The sequence below is a fragment of the Prionailurus bengalensis genome, chromosome A1 (genome assembly GCF_016509475.1).
Source record: "Prionailurus bengalensis isolate Pbe53 chromosome A1, Fcat_Pben_1.1_paternal_pri, whole genome shotgun sequence".
Lineage (NCBI taxonomy): Eukaryota > Metazoa > Chordata > Mammalia > Carnivora > Felidae > Prionailurus > Prionailurus bengalensis.
Window position 1 is genome coordinate 4168395 of NC_057343.1, and position 13603 is coordinate 4181997.

The 13603-nt window shown below is 46.9% G+C and overlaps 1 protein-coding gene across 6 annotated transcripts in view; it reads left to right on the plus strand.

The window, feature by feature from the left end:
* Positions 1-745: 745 nt before the first annotated feature.
* Positions 746-13603, plus strand: part of TNFRSF19 (TNF receptor superfamily member 19) — a 93039-nt gene continuing 80181 nt past the window's right edge. For 2 of the 6 annotated variants that reach the window (XM_043575168.1, XM_043575176.1), the window contains exon 1: positions 10958-11246. In XM_043575168.1, coding sequence (XP_043431103.1) covers positions 11208-11246 — 39 coding nt within the window. In that variant the 5' untranslated portion in view covers positions 10958-11207. Of the gene's footprint in view, positions 1324-10141; positions 10358-10957; positions 11247-13603 lie in introns of those variants that run through there. The other 4 variants (XM_043575185.1, XM_043575201.1, XM_043575194.1 and 1 more) reach the window with 4 other exon arrangements.

Sequence of the window (13603 nt, forward strand, 5' to 3'; positions counted from 1 at the left end):
GGGTGGTACATATTTAGCCAGTGATTAATTGCTGGTTATCCGCGGAGTAATTACTTTAATTGAAACACCACCGTTTCGCTGGTGTTCAACTTCTACTAATTTAAGTTTCCAGGAAAAGACAGTTTGCTTTAAGTCCTTAAAGATGGGTCACGCTTCAGACAAAGACGACATTTTATTTTTTTATTTTTTTATTTTTTTTTTCAACGTTTATTTATTTTTGGGACAGAGAGAGACAGAGCATGAACGGGGGAAGGGCAGAGAGAGAGGGAGACACAGAATCGGAAACAGGCTCCAGGCTCCGAGCCATCAGCCCAGAGCCCGACGCGGGGCTCGAACTCCCGGACCGCGAGATCGTGACCTGGCTGACGTCGGACGCTTAACCGACTGCGCCACCCAGGCACCCCAAAGACGACATTTTTAAAATGTTCCCCTCTCCTTGCAGCAGAGCCCCTGGGTGTTGTCTGGAATGGTCTTAGAGTGCTATTTAACTACTCTGAATATTTGACACCCAGGCTTTGTGAAAAAATTGTGATTCTTATCAACGAAGAGGCAATTAAAGGCAGTCCTTTGGAACCCAGATGGATCAGGGATCTTATCACCTCCCGCAATCGCTGTCCTTTCCAACTGGGAAACAGATAACAGAAACTGTGCTGCGTGAGGCACACTAGCCTAACGTGATTGGAAATCAGGCAGACTCTGGCTTCTCCGGAGCTCTGCTCCCCCACAGGCTGAATTATAGCTCTCCTACCAGTCCCACGGCGCTGAATGATGTCATGGGATCTGCAGTTCAGCGAGATGAAAGGGATCAAGCAGAACCCGCTGGCAGTAGGCAAAGCCTCCAACACACAATCCATAACACGGCTTGGGAACCGAAAAGGCTACGGATCCAGCCACTCAGCCCAAGCTTGGGAGAGCCACGGGTATCGCCTGGTTGCAAAGGGGAAGGGGGAAAAAAAAGAGAGAGAGAGAGAGAGAGAGAGGAAAACAACGTGATCCGTGTGAAACAAAAGAATTTGTGGACGAGGAGGGGAGGGCAGCTACCTGCGGAAAGGGAACTTTCTTGATATCCATGCATATATATAAACTTAGCCCTGCCTTTGATGTTCTGCAACTGATCGCCGATCAGATTACGGCATTTCATCTCCCTGCTCGTCTGCCTTTGATCTGCATGGTTAATTTTATTTTCCTGGATTTGAAGTTTCGTCCGGGCTTGTGCTGACATACATTTTTGGGAAGGTAGCAGCACTTGGCACAGAAATGCTGCCACGGAGAAACTGAGTTGCCGAAAGGGTGAGTCCTGGAAAGAGTTCAGCACGTTTGCAGGTACAAATTTTATGTTTTGTCGTAGCTTTCACTTCACTTTTCCTGTGTGCTCTCAGGAAACGACGGCTTCAGTCAATTAAAAGCGGGCATTTCTCTGCTTGAATACCACATTGTGTTTCCTGGGTGTATCAGAGTAACTATGATTCTCCATGCCGTTTTTAGAGGTGACACAAAAGCGTTGGCAATGGGTCGTGCAAACTGCACTTGGAAAGGAGTTGTTCAAACAGGAGAAAACAGAGCGCTAACTTTAGCATACAACCCGCCTTCGGAGCCTGAGATCTGTAAGCTGTAATTGCGTTGAGTGTTTACAGGTTACTTTATTTAGTAAACAGGCCGAAGAACTTTCCTAGACGCCCCAAGGCTTTCCTTATTTTCTTACCTAAAAGAGTATACTGCATCTTTGGCAAGACTGTTCCTTAGTTTATTTATTCTCTCACCTCCAAGACGTAAACCCATCAACTACATTTCCTTATGCAGTTTGCATCCTCAAGGGAATCGCTGAAAAGGCATTCAAGTACGATTAAAGCCTTTTGGGTGTAAAAATGAAGGACTTTTAAACCAGAGAGGGTAAAGCTGTGCCAAGTTTTGTCTAAAAAACTCTCTAGTGATTTTCTGTAACCTTTGGAAATAGCACAAGCCTTGTTTACAGAAACGTTCCCGCCGTTGGTATTCCTAAATTAACATTTACTTTAAATTTATAGTGACAGCTGTTGCCAGTTAAAAGTTGCCAACTGTTTATGAAAACTATCTGAGTAATCAGCAGTTGCCATGCTCCACACAGGTTTTAGTCAAATTCTCACTTTGGTTTATACTCCACTTGGCAAAACCAAAATATATCTTGCAGTGGGTGCCAAATCTGAAAGTTAACTGTTGTTTTTTGTCAGTTCAGCGATCACACACACACACACACACACGCACAACTCACACACATACAGAGAACTCTTTACATGGAGAGGCAAGATTTTAATACAGTGCAAAAGAGTCTGTGTTCACATTAGTTCACTTTAGTGTTCTAGTCTTTATTTGGGTAAAATAATTATCATCACAATGGCATATTTTATGCTAGCTGAACCACAAAGAAATTATAAGTGATAAGATTAGTTATCCTTTAGTTTGAAATTCTGATGAAACAGGAAAGGTCTAATGAGCCTCATTTCATATGTAATTAATTTTTCAGAGCCAATTAATTTAATTACTTTCTAAACTTTCCTCCAGACATTAGAAGGAGGGTAATTAGCACTGTTTGTTTAATTTTAAAACTGTGATAACTGTTAAGAGGATATTATTTAAAACCATACGAAGCTGACTATATTTTAGAGATGTGTCGGTAAGAATTTAATCTAAGAGATTTAACCGTTGGTTTTTAGTCACGACGCCAGGAGAGGCATTTAAATTTTTGTTCTGCTGACAGTGTAACAAAGCCAGTTCAAAATATCCTGGGGTATCAGTTTAGGTCGATTCTTTCAATTGTTTGCTGAAAAAAATCCTCTTTAAATCACAAAAGCAGTATTCATGTTCACATTCCAATAAAGAAAATTAAGCTTTTAAAGTAACCAGTGGAGAAGATGCCTGAAGAAATAACACGCGGAGGAACTTGATCATTTGGTTTACATTTGGGGTTTATAAAATTTCTTAAATGATTGCTTATTCTACTAGGTTCATTTTAACAGATACAAACACTCCTCAGCACTAAACAAAAGGGAGAATCAGCAATTATCTGATTCATTTCGGCTTTGTAGAAAACTAGCTTGGGCAAGTCAAGTCCTTGAAAATCCACTTCAGTTTCTGAATTAATTCAGTTAATTGTTTACTTCTTGGGCCCTGGTTGAGAAATTTAACAGATTGTATTTGATTTTAAAAGGAAGATGGCTGGGGCGCCTGGGTGGCGCAGTCGGTCAAGCGGCCGACTTCAGCCAGGTCACGATCTCGCGGTCCGGGAGTTCGAGCCCCGCGTCGGGCTCTGGGCTGATGGCTCAGAGCCTGGAGCCTGTTTCCGATTCTGTGTCTCCCTCTCTCTCTGCCCCTCCCCCGTTCATGCTCTGTCTCTCTCTGTCCCAAAAATAAATAAACGTTGAAAAAAAAATAAAAGGAAGATGGCTATTGCTGAGCTACAGGTATGGCGTCGAAAGGCATTTCTTAATTAATTGCCACATGATGATCTCAATCGTGACTTAAGGAGCCCTGATCCATAATACTTCCATGAAGGACACCCTTGTATTGCATTTTTTTCAAAGCACTCCCCTATCTATCGCTTCAATGGCAGCGTTGTTACTGTAGAAGGACCAAGTCTTCAAAAGAATCTTCTAGTCCTGATTCGCTATGTGACCTTAAGAGAGTCACTTCACTACTTGTTTTTCTCCAGTGTTAAATGAGGGAGTTGACTATCTCGTTGTGAAATAAGCCGGTGGAATTTTTATAGCCATTTTGCAGATGAGCAGACTGAGATTAGAGAAAAGTTAACTTGACTCTCCTAACCAAGGTCACATGGCTGGTTTTTCAAGTCCTAATCCAGTGTTCTATTTCACCACGCATCGTCTATTTTCTAACAACTGCACAACAAGTTCAATGCACTATGTAGCTGAACAGAGAACAATGTTAGTCTGAAAGATAAAGAGTAAGATAGCCACTTCCTAATGGAGTATATATTTTTGTTTCCTCAATAGATGTCAGTTAGCTGAATTCGTCTGGTTATGTTCTACCTGTTCCTTTTGCTTTTGTATTTTTTTTTAACTTTTTTTTTTTTTTTTGAGACAGGGAGAGACAGAGCATGAACAGGGGAGGGTCAGAGAGAGGGAGACACAGAATCTGAAACAGGCTCCGAGCGGTCAGCACAGAGCCTGCCACGGGGCTCGAACTCACGGACCGTGAGATCATGACCTGAGCCGAAGTCGGACGCTTAACCGACTGAGCTACCCAGGCGCCCCTGCTTCTATATTTCTAAGCAGTCTGAACACATGCTGGACCATAATGTTTAAGATGATTTTTTTTTTTTTTTTTTTGAGAGAGAGCGAGAGAGAGAGCGCACACGCAGGCAGGGGAGGGGCAGAGGGACAGGGAGAGAGAGAATCTTAAGAGAGAGAATCTCCATGCCCAGCAAAGAGCCTGACGCAGGGGTCAATCTCACCACCGTGAGACCACAACCTGAGTGAAATCAAGAGTCAGACATGTAACCTCCTAAGCCTCCCAGGTGCCCCTAAAATAATTTTTACCAAAAGTCGAAGTCTCAGCGCAATGTGCAATTCTATATATTTGTGTGAGTCTGCCTGTGTATGTGTGCATATACAAGTTGGGCATCATATAAGTAAATCTTTATGTGTTTTCCAGGAATTCATATTTTCCGAGAAGATGTCCCTGAAAAGTTTAATAATGAATGAAATGTCGTTATTCGTTGAGGGAGATTCCCTGTGGGATTTTTGTGAGATTTTACTTTGCAAATTTCATATGGCTTGTACGTGATCTGTGTTCCGTGCCACGTTTGATTACATTAAGAATCCTTGAACAAGTTTTCTTTAACTCTTTCTGTTCCTTTTTTCCCTTGAGAAAAAAACATTTCTTGCGAATAAATTCAACTTATTGATTGACTATAAAGCTTGAACGTAGATACTGCTCTTAAGGCCACATAGCCATCCCCAAGTCTTCTCATCCTCCTAAAGTTTTCATATAAAGCTTTACAGATTATTATTCCATAACAGTCGCTAATATTTCTTAATTCACTAATTATTAATTAATTCACTGATACGTATTGAGGACTTGTGTGCCAGGCACTCTCACAGTGTTTTTTCAAACACTCTCTCATTTAAATTTATAATTGTCTCCTTCATGGTACAGATGAGGAAAGTGAGTCTCAGAGAGATTCATAGACAACATGTGCGAGATCACAAGGCTAATTAAGTGGCAGCACTTGAGTGTATCTGATTTCAGACCCTGGGTTCTTTTGTTTTAGGGCTAGACCGTTAATTGTTTCCATCACAAGAATTATATAGAGCCAACTTGATTTTGCCCAAAAAACAGGTTCTGTAGTTTACTTTCTTTTGATATATTTTATTTTATTTTATTTTTAAATGTTTTTATTTATTTTTGAGACAGAGAGAGGCAGAGCGTGAGCAGGGGAGGGGAAGAGAGAGAGGGAGACACAGAATCCTAAGCAGGCTCCAGGCTCTGAGCTGTCAGCACAGAGCCCGACGCGGGGCTTGAACTCACAGACCATGAGATCATGACCTGAGCCGAAGTCGGACGCTCAACCGACTGAGCCACCCAGGCGCCCCTCTTCTGATATATTTTATAAGAGCTATTAGAAATTTTTGATAGAGCTTTCCATCAGTTAGCCTAGAATCTATAGCTATAAAGGATCTCAAGACATAAACCATTCTCCCTCTGCTTCACTAGACAGAACTCAGACATCTGCCACCTGCTTGGTCAGACTCTCTTCTCTGTGATGGCAGAGACAGTCCAAGTCGCCCTGGAAAAATTAATAATTTGGTGCCCCCTTGAGAGGATGATGCTTTATCATTTTGTCAGCCCAATTTAGAAAACTGGCCCTGAAAGGGAGGGTAGGGGAGGCTCCCTGGTGGCGGTGCTTAATTTCCCCTCTACTGTCACTCGCCATTCAGCGTCGGCCCCTGAATTGTTCCTCAAACCCACCCACTGGCTGGAATCACCACTAAGAAGTTACCAAGTCTCCCATCCTTAGACTGACAGGTGGTTTCACAGCATCCAGGGTGAGTTCAGTTTGCTCTTTGATGAAAAGAGGGAGGGAGAGGTGAGATGGGCAGGTGGGGCTTTCCAGCAACTGTATCAAACCATTCCTTCCAGTAGAAACCACCCTCTGCGAGAGGCGTGCTGATAAGTACAGCTTTCTGCATCCTGCTAAGTGTCCCCATTCTTGGGCTGTTCCCAGCAAGCCCGGTCTTTCATTCAGCCACATGCGGAGGAGACTGCCATATTTATCAGGAAAGAGAGGAGGAGAGTCCAGGGCCATTTCTTTTCTCATTAAACACATGACAAGTCCAGCCAACGGGGGATGCCATAAATTCACAAAGATCACCGCAGCTGCTATTCACTCATAACAGCTTTGCTCTAAATAACCTCGTTGGCCTTTGCACGTATATTGGCTCATGTAGTGGTATGGTGAACATTATGTTAAGACTCAGGGGGCCTGGGTTCTGGCTCCAGCTTTATTATGAACTTGGTGTGTGACCTTGAGCAAGTCACAGCATGTCTGGCCCCAACCCGGCACTGATCATCCAGGATTGGCAGCAATGGGTGTTGCGAGGTACTTAAGTAGCTGCATCTTGGTTATTTTTTCCCTCGTTTTCTTAACTATATTTGACAAACTTTATTCATCTTTGAGATCGTCACTCCCACTTGTTAACTCATTCAACAAATGTTAATGAGCACCTACTATGTGCCAGGCACTGTAAATTACATTCCACTGACAGACACAATTCAGTACCTTCATGTGGCCTGCATTCTGTTGCCTTTTCCCAAGGACTAGTGATCTACACTAGAAATTACTAGGAAGTCAACCAATTTTCCTTGAACTTTGCTTTTAGTGAGCTGACTGGTCACTAAAACTATTTTTTTTTTTTAAAGTTTGTTACTTCACTAGTTTAAGTGGAGGGGGGGAATAGCCTCTTGTCTTCCAGCATCTGAATGAGTGTGGTAAAGTGGGCAGTATTTACTGAACTTAACCAGCCTCTTCTTTAAGGATAAGATGCGTGCAATAGCTAGACTGCAGAATTCCAGTGCTCTTTGCCCCCACTGTCAAATATCATTTCAATTATCATTTATTTACTGCTGCTAGGCTTTGGATGCCCTACAATAGATATCCTGCCATCGTAATAATGGCTGCCACTTAGTGAGCATTTACTCTGTGCCAGGCATGGAGCTGAGTGCTTTAAATGCCTTGTTTTATTGAGCAACCACCGATGAGACAAATTTTACAGATGAGAAAAAAAAAAAAAAAGGAAATTTAAGGAGGCTAAGTTCCTTTTCCCAGGATATGCAACAGTGGATGGCAAGTTGGCATCCAAGACCAGATAATCTGATGCCAAGGCCGATGCATGTCAAAAATAATGTCTCTCTCTATAGTGAACTAATAGGCTAACCGGGCAGATCAATCATACACACATGAAATGACGCAAGAACTAATGGGCTAAATAATGTCTTACTGTCTCCAAGTACAAAAGGAGGCCAGAGAACAAAAGAGCTTTTAGCTGAAGTCACAGAGGCAGTTCTCAAGTTGGCAGATTAAATTCCACTGAGAAAACATTTATTGAACATTTGCTTGGATGTTTGATATTATCAGAGATACAAGTTTGAACAAAATACACCCCTTCTCTGTAAGCATTTTTAACTCCTTAAGGCAGAAAGCTAAGTAAGTCCCACTTGGATGCAAGTGCTATCATTGTAGGAAGCCCACGAATCTTGGATAGACTCGTGAGAGCTGTGGCTTTCCAGCTGGTTCTGAGATAGAAGTCAGGTGTAAGTGAGGAGTCAGAGCAGTAAAGGGGAATCCGTGAGTATTAAGAGGAAGAGAAGGGGAAGTTCGGGGCACATTTGAGGCAAGGCGAGCCGACCAGTTTGGCCAGAACAGAAAGTGTGTGGTCTAGAGGAGAGAAAGATAAGGCTGAAAATGTGGGCAGAGCCCCAAACACGGCAATCTTTGAATGCTAATTTAAGGAGCCGGAAAGCCGGTCTTAACAATGAGGAGCCTCTCGTAAACCTTTTAATTAGACACTGCCAGTGATGAAAGGCGGGAGGAAGCAGACCGCTGGACAGAGCAGGGGAGAGAAAGGTTGACTGCGGCAATATCCCCGGGGCAAGGTGGGGAGGGCCTGTACCTTGGTGGAGTTAGTGGGACAAAGGGTTTTCCCTTCCTCTTTTTAGAGGAAGAAAGGGTGACTGTGTGAGACCTCACAAAGGAAGAGGCAACAATTCAGCCTCACCAAGACGCTGCGTGCTCTAGGTGCCAGACCCGGGGACGTTTAGGAAGATGCAGAAAGCTGCACGTATCAGAACTCCTCTCAGAGAGAATGGTTTGTGCTGGAAGGAATGAATGGATTGATAAAGTCGCTGCAAAGCCGACCCCCCCCCCCCCCCGCTCTTTTCATCAAAGAGCAAATTGACCTCACTGTGGATGGTGTGAAACCACCTCTCCATCTAAGGATGGAAGTCTTGCCGTGAGGTTCAAATAAGATGGTGCACATCATTTGTAAGTTATTTACAAAGTCGATGTTGGGGTCTGTATTCAGACTGGGTTAGATTTGAAGTAGGTCATCTTGAGGTGTGACCCTTGGGAATGCTCTTGAATGTATTTTTCACGAGCACCTGGCCTAGCACTATGGTGTGCTCAAGGTCTCAAGATGTACTCTCAGAAATTAACTAGAACAACTCATTCATTTATTCATCAACAAACATTTATCGAGGGGCTACTATGGGCTTTAAGGTATCGTAAAGAAACACAGGCTATGGTTCCATCCAAAGAGTGGTGTCGTTGTGTCAGGAAAACAAAACCAACAGACAAGAAACGGTGGATGCCTCTTTTTACCAAAGTCATGAACGTATCTTGTGTTTGAAGGAAATTTCCCCTTTTATTTACCCGCCGTACAGATGAAACAATAGCTGCTTACGTTTCTATGGCATTCTACTGCTGAAAAGTATTTTTTAGGTACCTCATTCTTCTCCTTCCAACAAATTTGCAAACTGGGCACCGTTAGCTCCGTTTGATAAGCGCATAAACTCAAGTGCATAAGTTTCAACACCTTCCACAAAATACTTTGTTAAGGCGTGGAGCCAGCACTCTGTGCTCCCCCACATGGCCAGAGGCTTCCAGGTTATGGAGAGACCTTAACGGTTGGATTGGGCTAGTGCTGGCGTGGAGGAGGGGGACCCAAGCGGATGTACAAGGATTCACCTTGTTAACTGATCCTTAGAGGTTTCTGGCCAAGGTGGGGGAGGGGGCGCCTTGGGTGAGTATCTGCTGGAAAAATGTATCAATGAATGAATGAGACGATTATTGACAAGCCAGGTCATCATGATTTTGATCGACCAGAGCAAACGTGCCACATCGTTTTCTGGGGGCGGGGGGGGGGGGGGGGGGAGTCTTTCCTCCTACGCAGAAGCAGGTGCTGGGTAGAATGCGACCAGGCAAGGGAAAGGCACAAAGGTCCTGAGAAAATACGTCCAGAGTACAAACGGCGGCTCTCTGCCTTCGCCAAAGGCATTTCCCCTCACACAGCCAAGCTTTTGCCGGTCTCGGGGCCCCGCTCTCCCCCCACCTCCCCCACCCCTGGCCCCAGTTAGCCTGCGGGACGCATTCGCCAGCTCCCGCAGCCTCAGGGGTCAAGCCTTCGGCGCCTCTGACCTCGGCTCGGCAGTGGGAGGGGAGCCGGGGTTGAGCACAGCTGGGGCGGCCCAGGGCCGGAGGCGGGGCGAGGGGACGGGAGGGGCCGGCCCTGGGTGGGCGGGGCCGGCCCTGGGTGGGCGGGGCCGGCCCTGGGTGGGCGGGGCCGGCCCTGGGTGGGCGGGGCCGGCCCTGGGTGGGCGGGGCCGGCCCTGGGTGGGCGGGGCCGGCCCTGGGTGGGCGGGGCCGGCCCTGGGTGGGCGGGGCCGGCCCTGGGTGGGCGGGGCCGGCCCTGGGTGGGCGGGGCCGGCCCTGGGTGGGCGGGGCCGGCCCTGGGTGGGCGGGGCCGGCCCTGGGTGGGCGGGGCCGGCCCTGGGTGGGCGGGGCCGGCCCTGGGTGGGCGGGGCCGGCCCTGGGTGGGCGGGGCCGGCCCTGGGTGGGCGGGGCCGGCCCTGGGTGGGCGGGGCCCGGGAGGCGGCTGCGGTTGCCGGGCTACCGGAGAGCGCGCAGCCCGCGGCGCAGGGAAGCGTCCGGCTCGCGCGCGAAGAGGACCCCCTCCCCAGACCCGCCTGCGCGCCCGGTACCCTGCACCCGGCCCTTTCCGCGCGCCCCTTTGGCCTCAAGCCCGCCTGGACCTGCAGGGCGCGACGGGGAGCGGCGGCCGGCGAAGCCTCCCGGGTCACTGGGAAGGTAGGTGCCCGGCTCCGCCGGGGGCCGCGCGGAGGTCCCTCGCCCTCGCCCTCGCCCCCGCCCCCGCCCCGGGTGGGTCCCCGAGGCTCGGCAGCCGGGGAGGAGGCGGCTGCCTGAGGCGAGGGTCGCCGGCGAGGGCTGCTCCCGCGCAGCGGAGGGGGGCGGGCGGACCGAGCCGGGCGAAGGTGACCCCCGGGCGGGGTGACAGCCAGGGGAGGAGGGAGGACGCTCTGCAGATGCCGGAGCTTTGGTCGCGACCGCGAGGGGGACGCGGGAAAGCGAACGCCTCCGGGTCTCCGCCGGCGGTGGGAGCGGCGGGACTGGGTCCTAACATCCAGGGATCTTGGAAATGGGAAACGGCTTGTGAGGCAGACGTGTGCGCGCGTGTAGATGAACCTGCGGGAGGCTGAAGCCGGGCCCGGAAAGGTGGCGCTGCAGCGTGTGCCCCGGGCACCTCGCAGCCGCGCGGCGCCCCTGCGTGGACGCGGCGCCCCTGCGTGGACGCGGCGCCCCTGCGTGGACGCGGCGCCCCTGCGTGGACGCGGCGCCCCTGCGTGGACGCGGCGCTGCTCGGGGGAAGCGGGCGCGGGCCTGGCCCGCCCGCCCCGCCGCCGTGGGGCGGGGCAGAGGGCACTCACGGCCCTTACGAGTCCTCCGTAAACAAATTCCGTGGAAGCGGAATCTCGCAGACCTCGGACCATCTGTCAGGACGGTGATGGGCAGAGCAGGTCGTAGATGAGGGAGGAAGGTCAATGCTCGCGGCCCTCGTCTGGGTTGCGTCCCAGAGAAATTTACTGATCAACTCTCGAGGATGAAGTTGGGGAGGCTCGGCGTTCAGTGATCCGTTTTGATGGTAGCAAACTGTTCATCGGACGTGGGAGGAATCCATGTGAGTCTTTTTTTTTTTTTTTTTTTTTTTTTTTGCATTTTCACCAAAGGACTCGATCTGCAAACACGACCAGAAGCCTCGTGCCGTATTTCTTTAGCTGAAATAACTCAAAATATTTATGCAGGTGTAGTTTTCTACTCCATTGACGGTTTTCCTTTACTAGAAGACAGTTTGTTCACATAAACAGGAAACAGTTATTGTTAAACATGACTTATGCAAACGGAAGATTTTAATACGCTGTTATTTCATGATCCGGTACTGCTCTGCAAAAGGGAGGATTATGTTGCATTAGTTCAGGATTTGCTCAGTATGTTTTCTGTTGTGCAGTTTCACCTCGGGCATTTTCGCCAGTGCTGCTTTCGTGTAGTTTACAAATATTTTATTGCAAAGCGCTGCTTAGTCTCTAATTTAAAGATTGGCAACTTGAAGGGGGTGAGAATGGAGTCCCACTGAGGAAGAAGAACGTGTTCCGCGTTAATCATCATTCGCAGAGATGTGGGTGCTTAAAAAGAATTTATCTTGGGTGGTATTTATCGAGCTGTCCTGAAAATAATACAAAACCTAGAAATGCATTTCATTGCGAAAATAATACCTTGACATCAATGCATAGCTCTGTAAGTTCTTTATTTTTTGATCTATGAAATGCCGTAACATCTACCCTCTTACCAAGGCCACATGACTTGATGGACTTGAGAATTTTTTTCCACAGTAAGTGCTGACTTTGAGATATTGTGTTAGTATTTTCTGGGACATTGATGGAAGTTACCATCCTTGACGAGAGTGTCTTTTGACTGGGAGTCTAGGCTGCGTCTTGAATTTGAAGTTAAGGACATGTGAAGACGTTTATGCACTTGAAATTGCAGTCTTAAAGTACCTTTCCTATCCGGAAAATTGAGTAAGGAACACTCCTAATATAAGCTTTTGAAAAGAAAAGAAAAGTGAATGAAATGTCTTTACTTCAGGTAATCACTGGATTTCCTTTGTACCTACCTGCACACAACATGTGAACGGAAAAATGGAGACATGTGGGGGTCACGTGTTGTCCTTGATATGTTAATTTAATTTACTGGTTACAGCTCTTAAAACGTGAATCGAGGGCATGTTGGGAGTTTTCGAAACATGAGTGAAATATTCAGCTAACACCCACGAAGAGAATTTGATTCTCCTTTCTCGTGTATTTAAATCTCCAAGCTTAGCCCAATCCCCTGTGATCCCTTCCATCATTCAGAAATTACTAAAACACAAAAAAGCTGCAGGCACCGTGAACATATGAAGAAAGCAAGTCCTTTCAAATCTGCCGAGTCAATATTTAAAGTCAAGCATTTAAAATTCGGGGAAAGGCCAACATCCCCTATCTCTGTCGATGACAGGTTGAATAAGAATACCCACCTTGAATAAATGTACACTCCAAATAAATAGACAGCTGCTTATGTGATAAGAGCCAGGAGCGGTTCCACAGTGAAGTACATTTGTCTCATGGCAGCTGATTATTATGAAACGTTCATAGCCTTTTTAGAGTAACTTTCTAACTCAAGAAACAACAGTAAAGCAGTGTGAACACAGTTTCTTTTCGTGATTTACGTTGAGCAGTGAGTTCATTCATTGTATTTCATCCACCTAAAATGTTTACATTTAAAAGCAAGATGTTTAGACAGTATCGGGCTATCTTTCAGTCCACACATCACAGAATATGTACCTTTCAAACTGAGGTTTTAAAACCTGGGCTTTACAAAGAGAACAGGCACCCATCAGCAATTAGAGAAAACAAAGGAACTTGCGTATCTGGAGATTAAATATTACGGAGCCCCTCTTCAGTGGGCTTGGATAGGTTTAACACGAGGAGGTCTAAAAGAATGGACGCCACTTATACTGGAAAAGAACCCTTCGAATGTTTCCAAGAGAAGTTTTGGAACCGATCCAGACTTCTAAAATAAAAATTGAAACAGCTGTGTTTTAGAAATGGCTATGCGCAGTTCTCTGAAGATACGCCGTGTCGGCCTTTGAGGCCCCCACACTCCTTCATGCTACCGTTGTTCTATTTGCGTTTTGAGACAGAAAAACATTTATGAATTGCAGTGAGGTGGGGGGAGGTGCCCTAGTTACAGTATGCCACATTTCTCGAGAACCCTGACCGTGATTTTCCTAAGGCAAAGATGAGCGAGTCCACAACTCAGAGAAACCAAAAGAATTCATCTTCAAAAACCCTGTCCTGGGTTAAGTTCTTAAAAAAAAAAAAAAAAAAAAATTATTGTAGAAGCCTTGACAGTGAGTGGCCCCTAATGTTTTTGAACTTTGGGGGAATCGAAGGTATTGTGTTTGGCAACAGAACGTTGTAAAGCTTGTGGAGTTTTTAGTAG